This window comes from Suricata suricatta, chromosome 10 (assembly GCF_006229205.1).
Source record: "Suricata suricatta isolate VVHF042 chromosome 10, meerkat_22Aug2017_6uvM2_HiC, whole genome shotgun sequence".
Classification (NCBI taxonomy): Eukaryota; Metazoa; Chordata; class Mammalia; order Carnivora; family Herpestidae; genus Suricata; species Suricata suricatta.
In genome coordinates, this window is record NC_043709.1 from 75,884,088 (window position 1) to 75,909,017 (window position 24,930).

Sequence of the window (24,930 nt, forward strand, 5' to 3'; positions counted from 1 at the left end):
CTTCATGTTTGGATCGATTGTTACCACAGTCTGTGAGCGTTTCCCATTGCTCACAATGGCTCCTCAGACTCTCATCTGTTGTTCCAAAGCTCAAAGCTCTAATGAAGAGCTTCCACAGCTGTTCAGGCTCTTTGGGAGACTCTGACTTAGACATGCTGGCGGTGGGAGAGGAGACTTTAATGATGCTTCCTCTGCGGCATTCATGGGCAGAAAAGCTAAATTGTGTACTTTAAAGGGTGAATGTTAAGGTGTGTGAAATATATCTCAGTAAAGCTGTTATAAAAATAATCTCTTGAAGTTACTGACTTACTAGCCATTTAATGAGAATTATGTGAACAGATGAACAAAAAGCAACCATATGTTCAAGAAATACTGTCATCAGATAAAAATGGACTGTCTTTTTTTTTGGCTTCTACAGCAGTCCCACAGAGCTAGTGGTAAATATTTAGGGAAGCCTAGTGGCCTATTAAAAAATGTATGTCTAGATAACAGGATTGAAAGGCTGACTGAGTACACTGCATTCTCATTTAAGTTGTAGTACAAAATGAACATGATACTCTGAAAGTTGTAGCCTGAATCCCACAAGTGAGTACAAAATGAATGTGATACTCTGAAAATTGTAGCCTGAGTAGAAAAAAATATTTCAATATTTGTTCGTTTGATGTTGTATTTATTCCTTAATAATTTTTTTAGTCAAATTTAGATTTGTTTATATCTACACTGGATCTTACTCGGCATGTCTCCTGTTTCTTGTACCCTAAGTTCATCCTGTAGAAAACCACATCATTTAACTCACTAGTATCTAGGGAAAAGCCATGCGGTGTTTTCAACTCTAGAGTGGCAAAGGATGCATTTCTTTCTTTTCCTTTTGCTACCATCTGAAGTAAGGAACATTTCCTGGCTAGCCACCAAGCACCCATCATCCCAGAAAGAAAGAAATATAGCAAATTTTGTGGATCTCTTTTCTCCCTATGTCCTTTTTCCAAGTCATTTCCACAGAAGTGCCAAAGTATGGAAAGGAAGCTGGGCCTCAATTTTACTGTCATGAGCAAAACTCTTCACATAGATTTTTACACAGCTGCTGCATTTGTCCTTATCCTTCTTGAACAGTCTTGTTCCTGCCGCCTTGCTCTAGGGCTGCTTTCTGTAACCTTTCTGATACAGGTTTAATGCTGATCAGTCCCAAAACAATTCTAGGGTAGGGCTCCCTGCCAGGATAAAGAATGAACAAAATTGGTTTGCACACAAGCCAGCTGCAGTTGCTGCAGCTAGAGTCTGTCAAATGCAGACCATTTTCTTGTTTACCAAGATGAGGTTAAATTAGCACAGCATGAAGCAAAGGGATAAAAAAAAAAAAAGAAAAGAAAACTAGCTATGCTAGTTAAATATGATGCAGTGAATGTGGAATTCAGGTGATTTTAAATTCATTTGGAAAAGGAAGGTAGTATAGACAACACTAAGTTTGATTGAAAGATTTGATAGCTCTAAATGGGGGAGGGGTAGATGGGCTGCATAATCTCCTAAAGATTATTCAAGTCTAGCATGTTATGAATTATTCATTTATGCAGTGTTATTTTCTAAAATATTTGAAACAGCTTGTATGTGTTTATAGAGACATCTTTGGTAGAGGGACTTCCAGTCTGGATGAGGAAGTAAGATGAACCATGTAACGAGAGAACCCAAACCTAAGAGGTTTCTGACTTTCAAGCTTCAGTTTACCAGGTTCTGTTTCCCTACCTTTCATCTCTCTGCACCACTCTTGTTGCAGAACTCACCCCCAGGGAACCCAGGCTTCTTGCCCCTCTTGTGCAAGTCTAAGTTGAGGAAGAAGAGCCCCCTTGGAGCCTGCCAGGGCAGAGTAAATAGCTGAGGGTAAGAGGAAGAGGTGTGGGTAGGGGAAAAGGGGGAGAAAAGGCAAATACAGAGAAGAGAGGGAGACAGACAGGCACCATGAAGGATGAACTCCATGTGACGATGCTCTGCAGTCTCATTGGACTCTCAGGACCTTTAAACTTCACTTCCAGCCTTTCAGGAGCTATGGAATCGAGAGCTTCCAGACTTTTATGTCTGTCCCTCCTCTCTCCCTCTTACCCTCCCAGATCCCTGTCCTGGGTCATTAAAAGTACCCCTATTTTAGGGCAAGGGGGATAGGAGACTTAACCACTTTAGCCACTTTGTAACACTGTGCCTAGGGGGGAATGAATGCTCTTACCTGTGGACCAACCTCTGAATACAACTATCAGTGAAACTAAGGCTATTAACTTACACTGCAGTTTGTATGGTTAGCGAGAGGTCCTTCTTTTGTTTTGTTTTTTTCCCCCACTGTGCACTTCATTCAGCATGGTGCTGTACTTTTCACTGCCCTTCATCTCAGCTGAGATGGTTTTACCTTATGTTTCAAGACCAAGGCAGTAACTGAATCAGGACACAGAGCAGTTTAGTCAGAGTGTTAACTACTCACAGGCCACTGTAAGCTCAGGCTGGAAAAAACCATCCCAGAAAAAAAATGAAGATCTACTTATATGAGATACAAGATGGTTGGGGTTTAGAGAAAAGAGGAATCACTGTAGCTATGGTGGGATAGTTCATACAAGTAGGATTTAAGCTGAGCCCTGAAAGATAGGATGGACGAAGTAAGAACAGGCTGGTGTTCTGACCTCCGAGCCTAACACGTTTGGTGAGGGGCACAAAGAGGATTTTAATTTTATCTCTAAAGTTTTATTTCTGTTTTAAAAGATTGTGAAGCAAATACAGCATGTTAACATTAGTTGAATTTTGGTGGAAGACACCCATTTTCAGGTATTCATTATTTCTGTTCTACTTTTCTGTATGTTTGAAATATTGTTTTAATTGCAAAAAAGGAAAATAGGCTTAAAGTTGAGCAGCACAAGAGAAAAAGGAAAAAACTTAAATAATATGCAAATTGGTAACCAGCTCTTAGTAAGCAAATGGTAATGGTAGTCACTTATTTATCAGGGTCTTGAAGGAACACACAAATAGTCTATTTTTTTGTAACCAAAGAACTGTAAAGTGATCATACACAGTGAAGGAACAAATTAATGGAGAAGTGTAAAAATAAATAAATGAATAACAGACCAAAGCTTCTTCATGGCTTGGGCTTAACCTCTTTTAGATGTGAGATATCCTAACACAGAAAATACATTGTGCATCATTAGAAGAATTTAATATAAATAAATGACTTATTTTAGTCATATTACCGGAAGAAAAAAGTTCAGGAATACTGCAAAAGAAATAAGGGTAATCTATATACCTAACTGTCACACCCATGTCTCTAACATGAAAAATAAACATAAGCACTTTTGTGAAAGAGTAGCTTTGAGGCATGTATTTAAATTATTTTAAAATATACCATGTAGTCTCTCTTTTTGATATAATTGTGCTTACCAGCTTGAATTATTGCCTTCCTAAGAATTTCTTCTTATAAGCACTGAGGGAAGAACCATTACTAATAATTTTTCTGTATTCCTAAAATGCTTGGTTAAGCTTAATGTAAGAACTGAATATATCTGTTGGTTGGCAGTATAGAATTTTGAACAGTCTATTCATCACCAGTAAAATTGTGTTCCTAATGAATAAATTTAATCTTGTACAAAAAGTGTTTCTACGTAGCACGTTTTCTAAATCACAGTCTACTAATTATTTATATGTAATCGGAGTTTGAGTTTTGTTCATCCATTCATACAAAATTCTATCGAACTCATCCTAAAAAATTGACTTACTATATCTCTCACAGAAGTATAATTTAACAAACTTATGGCAATAACATTTATTTACCATATAAGTATATCTGCAAAATTGTAAGCATCTGGAATGGTCTTGCAAGGGTACAAAATCCATAATGCAATTTTCCTGTTATTTCTCAGCTATTTCTACAGAGACTGTGTAAAAACACCCACTGTTTTTATAATAATAGTAATGATAATTTTTAAAAGACTTTTTTCAGTATAGTCAACACATAGTAGTATATTACTTTCAGGTGTACAATATATTAATTCAACAGTTCTATATCTTACTCAGTGCTCATCATGATAAGAGTACTCTTTTTTCTTTCCTGTTTAAAACAAATTTTTTTAACATTTATTTATTATTGAGAAACCGAGAGATAGGGCATGAGCAGAGGAGGGGCAGAGAGAAGGGGAAACACAGAATCTGAAACAGGCTCCAGGCTCTGAGCTGTCAGCACAGAGCCCGATGTGGGACTCGAACCCACAAACTGTGAGATTATTACCTGAGCTGAAATCGGACGGTTAACTGACTGAGCCACTCAGGTGCCCCAATAAGAGTACTCTTAATCCCTTTTACCTCACTATTTCACCACCTCCACTCTGGTGACCATTAGTTTCTTCTCTATAGTTAATAGTCTGTTTCTTGGTTTGTCTCTTTTTCCTCTATTGTTTGGCTTTTTTTCTCAAGTTCCACAGATGAGTGAAATTATAGGGTATTTGTCTTTCTCTTATTTCACTTAATGTTGTGCTCTCTAGCTCCATCTCTGTTGCAAATGACAAAATTTCATTCTTTTTTATGTTTGAATAATATTTCAGTTGTGTGTGTGTGTGTGTGTGTATACACACTACATCTATTTTATCCATCCGTCAGTGGATACTGGGAATGCTTCCATAATTTGGCTATTATAAATAATGCTGCAGTAAACATAGGGGGGGCATGTATCCTTCTGAATTAGTGTTTTTGTATTCTTTGAGTAAATACCCAGTAGTGTGATTATGGAATTGTAGGGTAGTTCTATTTCTAATATTTTGAGGAACCTTCACACTGTCTTCCACAGTGACTGCACCAATTTGCATTCCTACCCACAGTGCATAGAGGTTTCTTTTTCTCCACATCTTCGCCAGCACTTGTTGTTTCTTGTGATTTTTATTTTAGCCATTCTGACAGGTGCAGGTTGATATCTCATTGTAGTTTTGATTTGCATTTCCCTGATGATCACTGATACTCAGCATCTTTTCATGTGTCTGTTTGCCATCTGTTTGTCATCTTTGGAGAAATGTCTCTTCATGTCTTATGTACTTTTTAAATTGGATTATTTGGGGTTTTTGGTGTTGAGTTGTATAAGTTATTTGTTTACTTTGGATACTACCCTTAATCAGATATGTCACATGCAGGTATCTTCTCCCATTCAGTAGGTTGTCTTTTAGTTTTGTTGGTTATTTCTTTTGCTGTGCAGAAATTTTTTACATTTATTTATTTATTTATTTATTTATTTATTTATTTATTTTTGTGAGAAAGTAAGTGCAAGCATGGGTCAGAAGGAGAGGGAGAGAGAATCCTAAGCAGGGTGCATTCACAGAGCTCGATCCCACAATTGTTGGGGGGAAATCGGGAGTCAGATCCTCAACCGACTGAGCCAAACAGGCACCCCGTCTTTTGCTGTGCAGAAATATTTTATTTGATGTATTCCCAATAATTACTTTTGCTTTTGTTTCCCTAACCTCAGGAAACATATCTAGAAAAATGTTTTTATGGCCAATGTCAGAGAAATTACTGCCTGTGCTCTCTTCTAGAATTTTAATGGCTTCAGGCTTCATATTTTGGTCCTTAATCCATTCTGAGTTAATTTTTGTGTGTGGTATAAGAAAGTGGTCCAGTTTGGGGTTCCTGGGTGGCTCAGTTGGTTTAGTATCCGACTTTGGCTCAGGTCATGATCTCGCAGTTTGAGTGTTCAAGCCCTGTGTTGGGCTTTGCTCTGACAGCCAGAAACCTGCTTCGAATTCTCTGTCTTCCTCTCTTTCTCCTCCTCTCCTGCTCTCTCTCTCTCTCTTTCTCTCAAAAATGAATAAACATGAAAAAATTTAAAAATAAGTGGTCCCGTTTCTTTTCTTTTCTTTTCTTTTCTTTTTTGCATGTGGCTGGCTAGTTTTCTTAAACCATTTTTTGAAAAGACTGTCTTTTTTCCCCATTGCATACTCTTGGCTCTTTTTTCAAAGATTAATGGACCATCTAATCATGGCTTTGTTTCTGGGCTTTCCATCTTGTTCTGTTGATGTATATGTCTGTTTTTATGCTTATATCATACTGCTTTAATTACTACAGCTTTATAGCATAACTTGAAATCTGAAATTGTGATATCTCCAGCGTTATTTTTCTTTTTGAAGAGTGCTTTGGCTGCCTGGGATCTTTTGTGGTTCCATACAAATTTTAGGTTTGTTTGTTCTAGTTTTCTGAAAAATGCTGTTGGTATTTTGATAGGGATTACATCTAAAGATTGCTTTGGGTAGCATGGACATTTTAAAATATTTGTTCTTCTGATCCATGAGCATAGAATATCTTTCTATTTATTTGTGTCAACTTTAATTTCTTTCATCAGAGTTTTATAGTTTTCAGAGTACAGGTCTTTTACCTCCTTGGTTAAGTTTATTCCTTGTTATTTTCTTATTTTTGGTATAGTTGTAAAAGGGATTGTTTTCTTAATTTCTCTTTCTGTTGCTTTATTATTAGTGTATAGAAATGCAACTGATTTCTGTACATTGGTTTTGTATCCTGCAACCCTACTGAATTCATTTATCAGTTCTAGCAGTTTTTTTGGTTGAGTCAGAGTTTCCTACATATAGTATCTTGTCATCTGTAAACAGTGAAAGGTTGACTTCTTCTTACCAATTTGGATGCCTTTTATTCCTCTTTCCTGTCTGATTACTGTAGCTAAGTCTTCCAATGCTCTGTTGAATAAAAGTGGTGAGAGTGGATATCCTGACCTTAGCGGGAAAGCTCTCAGTTTTTCACTATTGAACATGATGTTAACTGTGGGTTTTTCTTTTATGGCCTTTATTGTATTTAGGTATATTTCTACAAACCTACTTAGTTGAGGGTTTTCATCATGAATGGGTGTTTACTTTGTCACATGCCTTTTCTGCTTCTATTGAAATGATCAAATGGTTTTTATCCTTTTTCTTATTGATACAATGTATCACATTGATTGATTTGTGCGTATCGAACCACTCTTGCATCCTGGAAATAAATACCACTTGATCATGGTGAATGATTTTTTTAAATATATGTTGGATTCACTTTGCTAATATTTTGTTCATTTTTCCGTCTGTGTTCATTAGAGATATTGGCTTATAAGTTGTTTTTTTTTATAGTGTCTATCTGGTTTTGGTTTTGGCTTCATAGATTGAATTTGCAAGTTTTCCTTCCTCTTTTGATTTTTTGGAGTAGTTTGAGAATAGATATTAACTCTTTTTTAAATGTTTGGTAGAATTCACCTATGAAGCCATCTGGTCTGGGACTTCTGTTTGTTGACAGTTTTGTTTTTTTTTTTGTTGTGTTTTTTTGTTTGTTGGTTTTGAGTCTGGCTAGAGGTTTACCAATTTTTGTTAATCTTTTCAAACAACCAGCTTCTGGATTCATTGGTCTATTATATTTTAAGTTTCTCTTTCTTTTCTCTTTTCTTTTTCTTTATTTTCCTTTCCCTTTTTCTTTCTTTGTTTCTTCTTTCTTTTCTTTCTTGTTCACACAGGTAGTCCTATGTTTATGCTGATGAGGGTGGGAAGGAAATGGCACCTGCAGATTCCTCTGTTCCTGGAGGAGTCTCCCAGGGATCTCTGTCCCTCCAGGATACCTCTGAGATGAATAAACTACTCTTCCTCTTGTATGCCTCAGGTGTTTTTCAAACTGCTGCTTCTGTGCTGTATTCCCAGGGGCTATTTGTTGCACAGTCTCTCTCTGTCTCTGTCTTTCTTTCTCTCTCATTTATTTTGAGAGAGAGAGATAAAGTGCTAGGATGTGCACAAGCTGGGGAGAGGCAGAGAGAGCATCCCAGGTGGGCTTGGGCTCATGAACCATGAGATAATGACATGAACCAGAGTCGGATGCTTAACTGACTGAGCCACCCAGATGCCCCATTGTGCTGTCTCTCTAAGGGCAGGGACTCAGTATCCTTTCACTCTCCTTGCTTATTTTTAAAATCCCAGGTTTTGAGTCCCCCTGGTTGTGGAACTCACAAAATTCAGACCATCTGGTTTTCTTTTTTTTAATTTTTAATTTTATTTTTTTAATGAATATAATTTATTGTGAAATTGGCTTACATACAACACCCAGTGCTTATCCCAACAAGTGCCCTCCTCAATGCCAATTACCCATTTTCCCCTCTTCCCACCCTCACCCCATCTACCCTCAGTTTGTTCTATTTAAGAGCCTCTTGTGGTTTGCCTCCCTCCCTCTCTGTTTATAACTGTTTTCCCCCTTCCTTTCCCCCATGGTCTTCTGTTAAGTTTCTTAAATTTCACATATCAGTGAAAATATATGATGTCTGTCCTTCTCTGAGTTATTTCACTCAGCATAATACTTTCCAGTTCCATCCATGTCGCTGCAAATGGCATGATTTCATTCTTTCTCATTGCCAAGTAGTATTCCGTTATATATATAAACCACATCTTCTTTATCCATTCATCAGTTGATGGACATTTAGGTTCTTTCCATAGTTTGGCTGATCCTTTGGTTTTCAAAGGCAACTCTTATAGGGATTTATCTTCCCCATAAAGCCTCCTCCATGTGAGGGTGTTTTTTTCCCCCGTCTCTACCCGCCTCTGCTCTCTACTGTGGATTGCCCTGTAGGTCCCTTTAGCTCCTTACTGCATTTTTACCCTACCTTCCCTCTGCATATGGCCTCTACTCTGCATTTATTTGTGGAGACTGTTACACAGTCTTCAGGTCATTTTCTGGGTTATTTACATGGATGTGAGTGTTATCTAGTTGTATCCTTGGGATGAAGTGAACTTCGGGTCCTCCAATGATAATTTTAATTTATAATTTCAGTACAATTATAAACACAAATCTTAAATTCTTATTAACCTTTATACTACTACAAAACTATTCTGGAATTTGGATAAACAGATAAAAGTCTCTACACAAAGTTGGTAGCAATCTTGTTTTTTCAACTTAGCCCATGTTCTTAATTATTCACTTACTTATTAGCAAATGGTCCTTGAGTTTGTATTCTACTAGGCACTGTGTATGCCCTGGGAATTCAGTAGTGAACAAGATACAACTCTTATCCTCATAGAGCTAAATGCTTTTCCAGAAGAAATACCTATAAACTTAGATTTGAAGGTGGTCAGGAATTTACAGGTGAGATGCAGGGGTGGGTTGGTGGGGGCAATACCAGAGGAAATATGTATAGCAGAACAGCATAAGTAAACTTGGCTAATTTGAGAAAATATTGTACATATGGTGAGCAGCTATTAATTTCTTCATGGCTGGAGTACAGAATACAAAGGGTAGGAAAATCCTGTGGGAAGGGTTAAGACATAAGGAGTCAGATTGTGAACATTTTTGAAGCTATGTTAAGGAATTTGAGATTTATCCTTAGGATTATGAAGCACTATTGAAAAGTTTCAAAGGAGAGTTTATATTACATTTGTATTTAGAAAGGTTTCTTGGCTGCATTATGGAGTAAGAGTTGGTGGGAAATAAGCTTGGGGGCAGTTAGGACCGTGATGACCTGTGTAGTAATTCAGATGAGAGATGAAATTGGATCAGACTACCAGCAGTTGCAGTGGGGGTGAGGAGAATTAAATAGATTTTTTTTAAAAACAGGAGGTTAAATCAGTAGGGTGAAGTATTTGACTAGATGTGGGGAAGAAGAGGGAAAGAGGAGTCCAGGATGACTGCTGTCCACCTTGAGCCACTGGGTCAGTGATTGTTATTCACCGAGCTAGAGAAATTACCAGGTAGGGCTTTGGAAGTGATGCCCTCTTTGGTCTGTAAGAACTCTTACGAGTCCAGGAATTGGATTCTTGACTAAGAAAGTTTATTCTGTTTCCTGCAGATTAGACCATTTTCACTGCTACTTACTTAAAATTGAGAAGGAAGTAAATATGTCATTCCTAGGATGTCCATATGTTTGGCTACTACCAGACTTCAAAATAGTCGTTAAAATTCATTGTAAGAGTTCATTGGTTTATTTGTTAAAATAGAGAGAATGCTGTTTTCTGTACACAGTGTATAATTTTGTCTAGTTACATATATAACATATATAATATTTTATAGTCAAATTAGTCCATTGTTAAATGACTTACAAAGTAGCTGTAATGATGACAGAACCATTGTTGTCAAGGGTGACAACATAAATATAATGTCTGACTAAACTAATAAAATATTTAACAGTTCTATTGCCAGTAGGAATACAAAATGGTATAGTCACTTTGGGAGACAGTTTGACAAGTTTCTTACAAAAGTAAACACACTTTACAGAAATCATATTCCTTGGTATTTACCTAAAGGGGTTGAAAACCTATACCATATAAAAACCTACACACAGATGTTTATAGTAGCTGTATTCATAATTGCCAAAACTTGAAAGGGTTGCTTCCAAGATACTCTTTGGTAGGTAAATGGATAAGTGGACTATGATACATCCATAGAGTGCAATACTATTCAGTGCCAAAGAGAAATGAGCTACCAAGACATGAAAAGACATGGAGGAACCTTAGATATGTATTACTAAGTGAAAGAAATCAAGCTGGAAAAGCTGTACATATATTATATGATTCCAGCTGTGTGACTTTATGGAAAAGGCAGAGAATGGAGACACCAAAAAGATGAAGTGATTGCTTCAGGTTAGAGGGAGAGAGGGATGAATAGGTAGAGAACAGAGGATTTTTAGGACAGTGAAACTCTTCTGTACCATACTATAAATGGAAGATACATGTCATTACAAATTTGTTAAAACTCTGAGATCACCAAGAGTGAACCCCATTGTAAATTATGGGCTGTGGGTGATGATGTGTGAATTATCTTTTTCCAGGGTTACCTTTTATTCAGAGACATACACAGACACACATACACAAATATTTTTTTCTGGCTTTCACAATGTTTGTTAGAAATACTACTTATATTGTTTTACATTAGTTACTATAGGGCATTTCTTCCAAATACAAGTCAGTACTTAATAATAAATTCATGTTATTGAAGGGTTGGGTGGTTTTTTGTTTTTTGAGTTTTTTTTTTAATGAAAAATTGTTGTAAGCAAATGGAAAACTAACTCTGCAAGTCAGGAATGCTATTAGGCATGCTTCTGTCATACTCACTTCTAACATTTCAAGGAGGATTTTGAAAATAACCCTTATGAGTGACACAGCCACTGTGAAAAAACAGTATGGAGATTTCTCAAAAAATTAAAAATAGAAATACCATATGATCTAATAATTCCACTACTGGGTATTTACCTAAAGACTACACAAACACTAATTCAGAAATATCTGTGTACACCTGTATTGCAGCATTACTTATAGTAACCAAGATAATGGAAACAACCTAAATATCTGTCAATAGATAAATGGATAAGGAAGATGTGGTGTGTATATGCAATGAACACACACAGACATGACCATGAAGAAGAATGACATCATGCTATTTGCGACAATATGGATGGGCCTAGAGGGTATTACGTTGAATGAAACAAGTCAGAAAGACAAATACCATATGATTTTAGTCACGTGAAATCTAAAAAACAAATGAATAAATAAAAGGCAGACTCAAACCTATAAATACAGAGAACAAACTGATGGTTGCCAGAGAGGACTGGAGTGGAGGATGAAGGGGATTAGGAGATACATTCTTCCAGTTAGGGAAAGAATAAATCACAGGTATAAAAGATACAGTATAGGAAACATAATCAATGGTACTGTAACAGTGTTTTATGGTGGCTATTGGTAGCTACACCTGTGGGGAGTATAGGAGAGCATATAGAGTTGTCCAATCATTATGTTGTACACCTGAAACTACTGTAACATTGTATGTCAATTATACTAAAAAATGTATTTTAGTTTTTTTGTTTTATTTATTTTATTTTAATTTTTTTTATGTCTTTATTTTGAGAGAGAGAGAAAGAGCATGAGCAGGGGAGAAGGGCAGAGAGAGAGGGAGACACAGAATCCGAAGCAGGCTCTGAGCTGTCAGCACAGAGCCCGATGTGGGGCTTGAACCACAAACCATGAGATCATGACCTGAGCCAAAGTTGGCCACCCAACAGACTGAGCCCCCCAGGTGCCCCTGTTTTCTTTATTTTTGAGACAGAGACCAAGCACAAGGCGGGGGGCAGAGAGTGAGGGAGACAGAATCTCAAACAGGCTCTATGCTCTGAGCTGTCAGCACAGAACCCAATGCGGGGTTTGAACTTATGAACCAGGAGATGATGACCTGAGCTGAAGTCAGATGCTTAACTGACTGAGCCACCCAGGAGCCCCTCAAAATTTTTTCTAAAGAATCTTTATGATAATTACTATTTTTATAACATAGCTTCATTTATAATTGCCATTTTTCTTTATGAAAAAAAGAAAAACTAAGTAGTTTAATCAAGGTCACATAAAGCTTAGTTATTCTATAGTTATGCTCCAGAAACGAACAGCTAAGATTCTCCATGTTATGAGGATATTGAACCTTCCTTATTACAGAAAGCACGTTTTATGATAGAAGGAATTTCTTTCATTGCATTTTATTTTTCTCAGCCTTTTAAATTTTTATTTTTAATTTTTTAAATCTTTCTTTGAGAGGGAGAGAGTGCGAGCAGGGTAGGAACAGAGAGAGAGGGAGATACGGAATCGAATCAGGCTCCAGGCTCTGAGCTGTCAGTGCAGAGCCTGATGCAATGCTCAAACTCACAAACCATGAGATCATGACATGAGCTGAAGTCGGACACTTAACCAACGGAGCCACCCAGGCGCCCCTTTCTCAACCTTTTTAAAGAGAAGGAAGAGTATTGGTATTATTAATTGTCAAAAGGCATAGAGGGAGAAGAGGTAGTCTGAGGAGTTCAAATTAGAATACATTGTGGGGCACCTAGTTGGCTCAGTTGGTTGAACATCTGACTTCAGCTCAGATCATGATCCTGGTGGTTCATGGGTTCAAGCCCCACGTTTGGCTCACTGCTGTCAGCCCGTCAATGCAGAGCCCACTTCGGATCCTCTTTCCCCCCCATCTATTTGCCTCTCCCCCACATGTATGCTCACTCTTAACAGATAAAACATTAAAAAATGCATTTAACATACATTGAGTTTTAACAGCCTGTGGTAAAGATTTCCCATACACACTTGAAAATGGTGACCTATAGAGAAGAGTGATTAGGCTAGAGATATATATTTGGAAGTCATTAATATAGGTGGTAATGTGAACTGTGGAGTATAGGATGTAGAGGAAGAATAAATGAGCAAGGATAGAACCCAGTAGAACACATATAGGGAGCAACAGAAGAGAAACCGATGGAGATAACTGACAGCAAGCTCCCTTAATAACTACCTAGTCCATTAAAATTGGTAGATATGAGCAGTTGAACTTTCCAATCCCAAATCTTAATGGGGATTCACCAGTCATTGCTGCTACTGCTACGCTGGTCTTGTGGAGTACAGCTTGCTCTATCCTGCACTAGACTCTCTTATTTCTTATAGCTGAAAACAGTAAGAGTTTACAAAATACTTAAGAGGTGATAGAAGGAAATCATAAGTGGAAAACAACATTAACCAGTTTAGGAAAATATCAGTGTGACTGCTCTTAATGCTCGTAAAACCCACTGGCCCTTTGGGGCCAGAGTTGTGGTCTTTCCCAGATAGAGGTATGCCTCCTTGCTGAAACCATGATCTGCTTTCACAAAGCAGATATATATATTTTTTCCCAAAAATGAGAGTCGTTAGGCACATCTTGACTGCTTATACTAGGCTCAAGGCAGTGAAGTCTGGAGAGAAGAAAGTTTCTTCTTCATATCAAAGTTAGATCTTTCGTGGTGTCTTTTCATGTCATGAGGTATATTTTCCCAAGCTGATTAACAATGACACTGTCCATCCACCTCCTTCAAGGGAGACAATGCTCTTTATTCACAAGGGTATAACCTTAGTCTGTGGACCCGCACTAGTGACCATCTCAGAATAGATTTGTCCAACAAAGGAATAAGGGCTAGGACCTTCAGTTTCTGTCCTTTGGGATTTTCCAGAGGCTGCTTGGGCTTTCTGACAACACTGTATGTGGCTATACTCTAAGGGCATGTATTCCAAGAGATCAGGGTGGAAATGGCCTGGTACTTTTTATATGACTAAGCCTTGGAAGCCACAGTCTCACTTCTGCTATATTTTTTCATTTGAGGCAGTCACAAGGCCCAAACAGGTTTAAGGACTAATCATGAGACTGAGCCCTGCATTGGACTCCATGTTGAGCATGAAGCCTGCTTGGGATTCTCTCTCTCCCTCTCTCCCTCTGCCACTCCCTTGCTCACACTTTCTCTCTCTCTCTCAAAATAAAGAAATAAACATTTAAGAAAGTACTTGTTGCTGAAAGAAAAAGGGACAGAGAGAAGAGACGAATTAGAAGGGGAGTGCAGTGTACAGGGTATGGCAGGGAGACTAGTTAGGAAGCTGTAGCAATATTCTGAGTCTGGCTTGAAGCTCAGAATTAACAAAGTTGCAGTGAAAATAGAAAGGAAACGCTGATTTGGAGGGATATTAAGGAGGTATAAATTGCAAAATTTAGTGACTATTTAAATATGAAAGGAAAGGAGATGGGTAGATGGGGGAAGGGGAGAATGAGGTAGTACTCTGAGTCCTAGAGTAAAAACAGTGTATATGTAACCCTTTTGATAGGATTACTTTTAGTGTTAACTTTTCTTCATGGACAAATAAGTAGGTAGCAGTACTTAGTAACTACATGAATTGTAGCACTGTTAACAGAGGAAAAGCTTTGTGGGAGAGGAATTCAGTTTTGCAAGTGAAGTCAAGGCTACTGAAGCAGGTGAGCAAAGATTATTGGTGGGTAGTATGAATTGTGATTTGAAACTCAGAGCTTGAGATCATCTTGAGGGTTTTCTTTTATGTTTGTCTGATGCAGGTAGGAAGGAAGACTTTTTCTTACAAGGAAGAGAAAAATTCTACTTTCTCCCATTTTTATCCTTGATTGTTTTGTTTTCTGTTAATCTTGAAAACTTCAGAAAGTGATTAAAAATGTTTTTCTCTCTATCAAGTCCCTAGATGACTTGACTTGACTTTTTAAAATATTTTAGCTTTAACTTTTTAAAATATTGTAGACAGTAGCTTTGGGAATCATAGCCTCTGGGAAGGTCCTTGTCATCTGGCAGGGTCATATTGTTTTCATCCTAAAATATGTGGATCATGATTTTATAAATCTGTGCTATCCCTTGATACCATTTTAAGAACTGTCCATGCAGTTCATTTTAAATTAAAAAATTTTTTAAATATTTATTTGTTTTTGAGAGACAGCAAAAGCAAGAGAGGGGCAGAGAGAGAAGACACAAAATCCAAAGCAGGCTCCAGGCTACACACTGTCAGCAGAGTCTGACACAGGGCTCAAACCCACAAACTGCAAGATGACCTGAGCCAAAGTCGGCCATGGTGACTGAGCCACCCAGGTGCCCCTAAATTTTATTTATTTATTTATTTATTTTAATGTTTTATTTATTTTTGATACAGAGAGAGACAGAGCATAGAAGGGGAGGGGCAGAGAGAAGGAGACACAGAATCTGAAGCAGGCTCCAGGCTCAGAGCCAGCTGTTAGCACAGAGCCTGATGCAGGGCTCGAACCCACGAATGTGAGATCTGACCTCAGCCGAAGTCGGAGGCTTAACCAACTGAGCCACCCAGGTGCCTTCTAAATTTTTTTTTTATGTTTATTTATTTTCTTAGAGAGAAAGAGACAGAGTGCAAGCAGATGAGGGGCAGAGAGAGGGAGACAGAATCTGAAGCAGGCTCCAGGCTCCGAGCTGTTAGCACAGAGCCTGATGCTGGGCTCAAATCCACACTTAAGTGACTAAGCCACCCAGGCACTCCATACAGTTCATTTAAAATTTTTTTAACATTTAGTTTTTTTGAGAGATAGAGACAGAGCAGGAGCGGGGGAGCGGCAGAGAGAGAGGGAGACACAGAACCTGAAGCAGACTCCAGGCTCTGAGCTGTCAGCACAGATTCCAATGTGAGACTCAAGCTCCGTAACGGCGAGATCATGACCTGAACTGATGTCGATGTCCAACCAACTGAGCCACCCAGGCGCCCCCATGCAATTCATTTTAAAGCCTGAATGTTGTAGCTAACAGCATGTTAGGTGAAGGCCTTGAGGGCCCTTGGATAAAAGTGGATACCGATGAAGAGAGTCTGAGGCCACTCTTAGCAACAGTCACATCAGTGGAGCCATTCTAGCTGCAAAAAAAAAAAAAAGCTTCAGGTAATTATTTGAATAATAATGCTTCTGTTTGATTCTTATAGGAAGATTTTCTTTATCAGTGAATCTTATTAACATTCCTTTGCCCTATCTTGCTCATATTATAGTAATTTCATAGATGGTGAGGCAGGGGAGCATTAGTAAAACATGTACTTCTTTTCCTACTTTGCAATTTATATCTTTCCTTAGAAGAACTTTGCTGATTTCTTATGCAGGGTTTTTGTTTTGTTTTGTTTTGTTTTAAAGAGGGTAAGAGGAAGAAAGTGGTATTCTTGTATAGTCCATTGTATCCCTGTGCAAACTAAACTGAGTGGTTTCTGACTGTTTATAAAATTTTTTGGAGGGAGAATATTGGCGGCAAAAAGTAATGCATGAAAACAAAGGGAAAAGTCTATGTTAGCTCTGAGCAAATAACTGCTTCTTTGAGTCATACAACAAATATTTCAGTTTGAATCATCTTAGGTCTCTAGCCCTGTAGTGTTACTTGTCAGCTATAAATATTTTAATGGTAGATTCTTTTCTTTTGTTCCTGGAGGCAAAGGGTGGCTCTCTTGATGTCATTTTACCAGCGAATAAGTTCTTTAGCAGTAGGGAAGATTTGTTTTATATTGTATAACATGCAGCATCAAATAATAACATTAGTATGCTTTCTCAGAAATACATTGCATAAATGATCCTCATATAAGATAGATCTCAATACGAATGTGTTGTTATCTAATCTGTATTTTATGTATGAGGAAACCTTTGCTCACAGAAATTGTGATTTCCCATAAGCTACTAAAACCCTGGATATTCAACTAGAACTAGAACCTTGTTTTTTCTGATATAATTATTATTTGAAAATCACTATTATATTTTTCAGAGTAATAAAAATCATTTCCTAAGCACTGGTTATTTGATTATTAACCTGAAAATTATATACCCATTCCTCTTAGAGAGTTTTATAATATCAGTTACGGTACATCACTGATTATTTAAAGTTTTTTTCTTGTTTTTGGTATGAAAGCATGGCTTAGAAGCAGAGCGCTTTGTTTATTCTTCATTATCAGAGGACTCTAGATCTTGAATTCATTGCGAAGGTTGTTTTTGCAAGTAAATAATCTGCCTACCGTGTTGTGTGCTTGGTGATAGAATGCACAGTGCCGAATAAGAATTTGTTTAGTCTCTGTCCCGGGTTCCTGGCACAGATCTCCTAGAACCTGGGAATTTCCTGAGTACTAAGAGCATTATCCTAGTGAAGTAACTAATGAAGGGCCCCTAGATGGCTTCAGGATAGGGGCTGGTTACCAGAGGACTTGAGCCATCTGGGCCTCTGGGGAAAGGAGGAGGTTGGAGATTTGAGTTCAGTCATGTGGCCAGTGACTGAATCAGCCTTGCTTCTATAACAAAGCCCATTAGAAACTCTAGATACCGGCTCTCCTGGGTGGCTCAGTCAGTTGAGTGTCCGACTCTTGGTTTCAGCTTGGGTCATGATCTTGCAGTGAGATCAAAACCTGTGTTGGACTCTGGGCTGACAGTGTGCAGCCTGCTAAGGAGTCTCTCTCTCCATCTCTTTCCCCCTCTCCCTCCTTGGTCTCTCTCAAAATAAACATTAAAAAAAAAAAAAAAAAAAAAAAAAAAAAAAGAAACACCTTTAGATACCAAAGCTTAGTGAAGCTTCTTGGTTGATGAACACATTGGTGTGTGTGTGTGTAGTCGTGGCGAGTGACATCCCTTGATTCTACTGGAGAAAACATGAAAGCTCTGCCTTCCTTCCAAGACCTCACCCTGTGCATGTCTTCATTTGGTTCTTCTGATTTGTATCCCTTGTAATAAAATTGCAGTCATAAGTGTGCTTTCCTGAGTTCTGTGAGTTGTTTTAGCTAATTATCAAATCTGATAGTCATGGGAACCCCCACAGATGTATAGCCAGTATGTCAGAAGGGCTAGTGGATTGGGGACCTCTGACATCAGGTAGTTGTGGGGGGGTGGTCCATGCCCTTTAACAGGTAACATCTGTGCCAACTTCAAATGGTTAGGGGCAGAATTAAATTATGTAAGTTGAAACTGAAACAGAATAACAGTGTTGTGTACTCTTTTGGTTCCCAGTGAATAAACTTCATTAATTAAACTGTTTGGTGTTAACTAAATGTAGCATGGCTCTTTAATTTTGATCTAATCAAGAATGAACTATATTGTGGCTTTCTTAGAAATTCAAAATTTACTAAATTGATGTCATGTACTTATATTAATATCTTAAAACAAACTCTTAAGATTACCAGGATTTACATCTCTTTAATTGAAGATTCTTCGTCAGTAGGGTCTATGAATATTCAGAACTCCTTCATCTTCTTTTGCTTGATTCCCTTTGTGACCAGCAACTTAGAACTCCAGGATTCCTAACTAGATTTAGAAGTTGTATATTTAGAAAGGCTAACAGGACCATTATGATTAAAACCTATGGTCTTGATTAGTAGCTTAGTAGTGAATATATGACTTCTATGAAAGGTAAGAGCATCCATAAAAAATGGGCAAATTCTCCTCCCATATTTAAAGAACTGCATTTATTATGTGAGAACACTGAAAAGCAATCTAGAGAGTTACCAAGGAATAGAAGACATAATATAGTCAGGGACTGGTATCACAGTGAGAAGGTCAACAGTAACCCAAATAAAAACTCAGGGTAATCCAGAAACACATAAATAGCTCATTGCTATGACAACAACCCAAACTATCAATGGCTTGAGACAATAAAAGTTTATTTCTCTTTATTTGTTTAATCTAATGTAAGCCAAGGTGGGAGGGGCTCTTTTGTAGAGACATTCAGTGACCCAAGTTTTCTTCCATTGTGTGACCTTATTTTTTTAAGGCCTCATCTCCATTTGCATTTAGCTGATGAATAGCAGATGACAGACAGGTTATGTGCTTCAGCCTGGAAGTGACACACATCACACTTTTGCTCATATTTCATTGGCAAGAATTAGTGATTTGGCCCTTGCCCAGATGCAAGGATATTGACAAAGAGAGAGTATGGATGTTGCTGAGCACCTGAAGGCTGTCACAGACCCTGAATCAATAGTGGCTGTACACTGGTGCTAAGATATTGGCATGGCTTATTCAAGTGAGAATGGTTTGGGACCATTTCAAGGAGTACCGGGTGCAGGGGGCGAGGGGGATGTAATGGAGAGAATGCAGTTTTTAAGGGGTTCAGTGTCATATATCTAGCCTTATGAAGATAAAGTAGGTAGCCTGTATGCTGCGGATAGAAAGTATGGTTACTGGGCAGTGCAGCCTGCATCAGCCCCGAATGGGCAAAGGCACTATCGGTTATAGCTTTGGGAAGGCAAGGTAGGAGAATGAGAGAGAGATCTTCAGAGGATTGGACTGGACGAGTCCTATCCAGAGCATCAGTCACAGTGTTGGCATTCTGGATATGTTACTTGAATGACTTAAAACCTCTTTGTCGTTAAACAAAAACCTTTTCCTCCTGTGTTCCCCTTCAGTATTTTCCATTTCTCATCTTTCAAGCAAAACTCTCCAGAAGGTTTATTTATACTCTCTGCCTCTACTTCCTCTCTTTGCAATGTCTCTTGGAACAACTCCACATAACTTTTCACTTCCACCACTCCACAGAAATTTCTTCAAGATCATCAGTGACTTCCATGTTGTCAACTCTTTCCTTGTTAAAATATTGCCTTTACTTGGGTTTACTTGGCTTCCATATCATACTTCTGGTCTTTCTCTTTCCTCACTGGCCACATGTTTCGTTTATGTTTTTGCCAGTTCCGCTTTCTCTTCCTAACCTCTTAATGCTTGTTCTTGAGTCTTTCAGGTCTCTGACCCCAGCCTCTCTTCATGTATATTCATTTCTTTAGTGATCTTATCCAGCCCTGTGATGTCCAACACCATCTATCTGATACTGAATTTTTTTTAACTTTTCCCTAAATTTTAAATTCTGATTTCTAAATGCTTGCTGAAAATTTCATTTGGATAACTAAGAGGCCTCATAGACTTAACATTTAGTTCATAGCTGTCCTATTCATCCAGGTGCTCAGACCAGAAGCTGTGGTATCATGATATACTTCTTGACTACTCCTTTCTATCACATCTAATTTATCAGCAAATCATATCTTTTATATCCTCAAAATATATTTCCTAATCCATACTACCATCACCTGCTCTCTTCGCTTCTACTCTTAACCCTTCTCACAGCTGCCAGGATGAGTTTGTTAAAACAAAGTCATTTCTCTGTTTAAAACACTCCTGTGATACTTAACACAAAATAAAAAGATCTTACCGTGGTCTGCAAGGCCCTGGCTTATCTGGCCCCGGCTACCTCTCTGACTTCATCTTCTACCTGCTCACTCAGTACATTGCACTGTCCTCCTTGCTGCATCTCAGCCGTGACAGGCTCACTAATACCTCAGGGATTCTGCACTTGCTGTTTCCCCTGCCTGAAATACTCTTTCCTGAGATGACCTCACATGTAGAATTGAAAGCACACTCTGGAGCCATGAATTTTCTAGTTGTCAGACTTTGGACAAGTCATTTAACCTTTTTGTGCCTCAGTTACATCATCTGTAAAATGATAAAATAGGAACTACTTTATAGAGTAATTGTGATGATGAAATGATTTAGTGTATGTGGAACACTTAGAATAACACCTGCCCTATAGTAAGCACTGTGTGTTAACTATGATGATGATTATTACTCTATCAGGTCTCACCTTAAGTGTCACCTGCTCAGTGATTATTTAAATTGTGGTAGAATCATTAGAATGGATGATGAATATGCAGCCTCCTGGAGAAACTGTTTTTGTTTGTTTGTTTTTTTAATCTAAAGCATTGTTGGTCCTTACAGTAACATGCAGAGTATAAGTTAGACATTTAGAGTTATGTGTGTTATATAACACAATAATTTTTATTAATAAAATGTAATATACATGTTTACTAAAAATTAGAATGAGCAAGAGTAAAGGTAAATATTAATGTCTGACTCTCTCTCCATCCCTACTCCCCAGAGGTAACAATTTCTAACACTTCTGCATTCTCCCAGGTAACTTTTGCACACATGAGAAAACTAACAGCTATGATACGATATTGCCATATGTAAATAAACACATGAACTGGGGAAACTTTTGAAGAGGACAATTTGATGCAATGAAGAGCCCATGCATGTATAGGAAATGGCTTTCTGTGAATGTCAAAGGAGTGCACACCCCCCCTCTTTTTAACCAATGTGTAAAGTCCCCCTACCCCTGCTTCCCTTTCCCTAGTCAGTCTCCCTTGGATCTACTGCTATCCAGTATTCCCTCTCCAACTCCAACTCATGTCAGTTCAGGCAGGGGTTTTTGGAGACAGACAGTTGGGAACCTGTAGAGATAGATGCGGGAAGGAGAAAAATTACCTCATCACCACATCCTACCTTCCTCAGCCGCAGCATGGATTTCTTAAGTAACGTCCCGTTTCCTCCTCTCACGTTTAGCAAAATAATAGAAAAAATTTGTTGACCCTAAATATTCTGTCTACCATTTATTATCTATGTGTATCTGTGTGTGTGTGTGTGTGTGTTTTAAAACTTTCCTTTTAGAGAGAGAAGGAATAAGTTAAATAGGGACAGGACAAAAGAGGTTACTTCTTAACTTCCCATCTGTTTTCATTGTTCCTATCAGCAAGCTTTCTGTAAAACACCTAGATTTCTGTGGTATTCTTTGAGGACAGGAGGATGGGAAAATACTGTGAGGCTTGTCCTTGTTTTATGGAGAGGATACTGTGGTCGGACACAGGCTACAGTGGAAATGGATAATGAGGGAGGGAACTTACCGGGACCCTAGGAGTGGGAAGGTTCAGGGAAAGGGGGTTAATGGGATCACTCAGGCCGAGAAATAGCTCCAATGTTCACACATCTCATAAATCCTTTTCCACTTGCATGCACAGGCTGTAGGAATCTATCCCCAGTGGCTCAGAGCTGGGGATACCTACTCTCGGTGCCAACTGAGAGGAAGCATGGAGCCACCAAAAAGCCAGATCTTACGCTTTCAGCCACAGTAAGAAGAGGTGTATTCTTGGTATTCTAACATCATCTACAAACATAGTACCAGACTGTGTATTGTAACATATTTCAGATGCTTTTTGGGGGTTAGGAATTTTTTGGAGCTCAGTCCTTCTAGCATTACCCATGTACATTCTAGTATGTTAGGTAAAAATATTTATCATATTTCTTTTTTTAGTTATTAAATTATCTTTTAAAATATATGTGTTATAATGTGAGCTTTGAAATCCAAATTTGATGTAATGATGATTCATATTATAGTTTTGTATGAAGTAGATGCACTTATTTCCCTGGAAATGCCCTGAAATATTTAGATCATAGTTAATTGGACTTCGGCAATCTGGAGGCAAGGATAAAATAATTGAATATCTGAATCTAAAAAGATTTTTGCTTATGTATAATTCTCTGTATAAGTCGATCTGGAATAGTTTTCGTATTTTTTCTTTTTTTTCTTTTTCTCTGGTAAAACCAGAAACGGGATATATGAAGTAATTGAACTGTTGGTAAATATTCCTAACGATGCCCTCAATGCAACCAAGAGTTTCTGTCTTCATCAGGGCATAATAGCCTTTAGGCGAGACTAGGCAGACTTGTTAGACTAGTTAATGGATTAATTTCCCCACTTTACATCTCATTTTTGTGAGAGTGATATTCATTGTCGGTTGTAAAGCCCATATTTGTTTTTTTCCAAATGTGGGGATTTAAAAAAAATGTTTCTTTTTGAGAGACAAATGCAGAGATTTTTCTGTCATGGTCTAATACTTCTCTACTCTGCTACTTTTGTACTCTAAAGAGTAGTTATCCCTGTAAACTAGAAAGGCAAAGAATAGCTATAGTATATATTTAATGAGTGAGGTCTGCTTCTCAAATTCTTCGTTGCTAGTCCCAGTCATAACAGTTGTTTGCCTCCCAGAAGGGTGCGGTATCCTGGAAGAGTGCACTGACTTGTGTGCCCACTGGGGCATCGAAAGCCAGTGACCTTGCATACTGGCTATATGTGTGAGGGCTATTCAGAGGTCTGTTTGGGGCCATCTATCCCTGGTGATAAATATCAGTTCACCATCTGACTGTCTGGAATGATCCAAATAACTTCCTTTGTGATTTCAGGGTGTCTTTGGCCTTTTATAATGGATCAGTTCCTTTTTCCGTCAGTTCAGGAATTCCATAGGCACCTTCCCCAGCTCTTTGTTTTGTTGCTGTTTTGTGAAGGGAGAGTGTACAGAGCTGGGGCAAATCTTGATTGTAATATAGAACTCTCAATATCTGTCATCAGATTATCCCCCCTCCCCCGCCCCAGATGAGAAGTTTAGCCTTTGTAGTTGTCCTGAGATAATTTGGACCTTTGAGGTATGGCTAGGAAGGCCTTTAGGACCCTAGACTGTCATTATTTAGCTTTTTAAAAGGAAGACTGAATATCTAAAAGTTGTAGACATCTGGGTAACCCATTCAGAAGTTTTAACACTCTTCAAAGCTGCTAAGTTAGAGAGGTCTAGTGTGAATTTCTTAAAAGCGTGTCCTTAATGTAGTAAACTTTCCTCTAAGAGTTGACACTTCCTAGTTAATAGCACATAAAGGGATTGTTGATTAAATGGAATCTCATTACAGAGCATACTTATAACTTACATACTATATATATGTATGTGTATACACACATACACACACACACACACACACACTCTAGTCAGATTTCCTTAGTTTTTACTAAATGTCCTTTTTTCTCTTGGGGAAATCTCACCCATTGTACCACATTATATTCAGTTATCCTATCTCCTTAAGCTCCTCTTGGCTATGACTGTTTCTTAGACTTTCCTTGTTTTTTATGTCCTTGATAGTTTTGACAAGTATTCATCAGGTGTACTGTAGGCTGCTCTTCTTGGTATTAGTCAGGAGCTATGGGATCATATGGTAAGACTGTGCTTAGTCTTGAAAAAAATTGCAAAGCTGTCTTCCAATGTAGCTGTACCATTTTTGCATTCCCACCAGCAGTGAATGAGAATTCCTTTCATTTTACATATTTGTCAGCATTTGGTGTGGTTTTTTGGACTTCAGCCATTCTGATAGTTGTGCAGAAGTTGGGATGTAATTTTTTGAAGTTGATCATTTAGTCTTACTATCATACTTTTTTATATCCGACAATGGAAACATTAGTTTTCTCCTGATACTTCTCTTCAAATTAGCTTTGGGAGGAATATATGTGCTTTTCCCCCCCATATGAATAACTGTTAACAGATGTTTAATAGTATTTCACTTACCTGTTCTCTTTGCTTTCTTATTACTAATAGCTTATAAGCCACATGCTATTGGTGTTACGCTACATTCCATTGATGTTAAAGTTTCATGTTTAATTGCTTTTCTTTAATTTTTTATTCCCATTTTCCATTCTTCAGAGTCATTTTGCTTTTGTGTTTGTTTGTGTTTGTTTATAAAGTTTTTTGTTTCTGTTACATTATGTAGTTTTGTACCAATGGCTAGAAGCAGATCGTCATGGCAAGAGCCAAGATGCTGCAAATACGACTTCAGGTAAAAATAAAAATAAAAGTTGAGGTGTTGGAAATCATTATTTTAATTCACCCCAAGCCCATCATAATTGTTTTTTTATTCAGTTTTTCTTGGGCAAAAAATAGGTATTATTTTATATTGCTGTTCTTTCATCTGCATCTTAATTTTTGTAAAGGTCTCATTTGCTTCCAGCCTTGAAAAAAATTGTTCACT

At 37.9% G+C, this 24,930-nt stretch overlaps 1 protein-coding gene across 1 annotated transcript in view; it reads left to right on the forward strand.

Annotated features, from left to right (window-relative positions):
- The window catches only part of DENND5B (DENN domain containing 5B), a 185,048-nt gene that overhangs the window by 44,845 nt on the left and 115,273 nt on the right, over positions 1-24,930 (forward strand). The window contains exon 5 of the mRNA XM_029955517.1: positions 24,673-24,738. Coding sequence (XP_029811377.1) covers positions 24,673-24,738 — 66 coding nt within the window. The remainder of the gene's footprint in view (positions 1-24,672; positions 24,739-24,930) is intronic.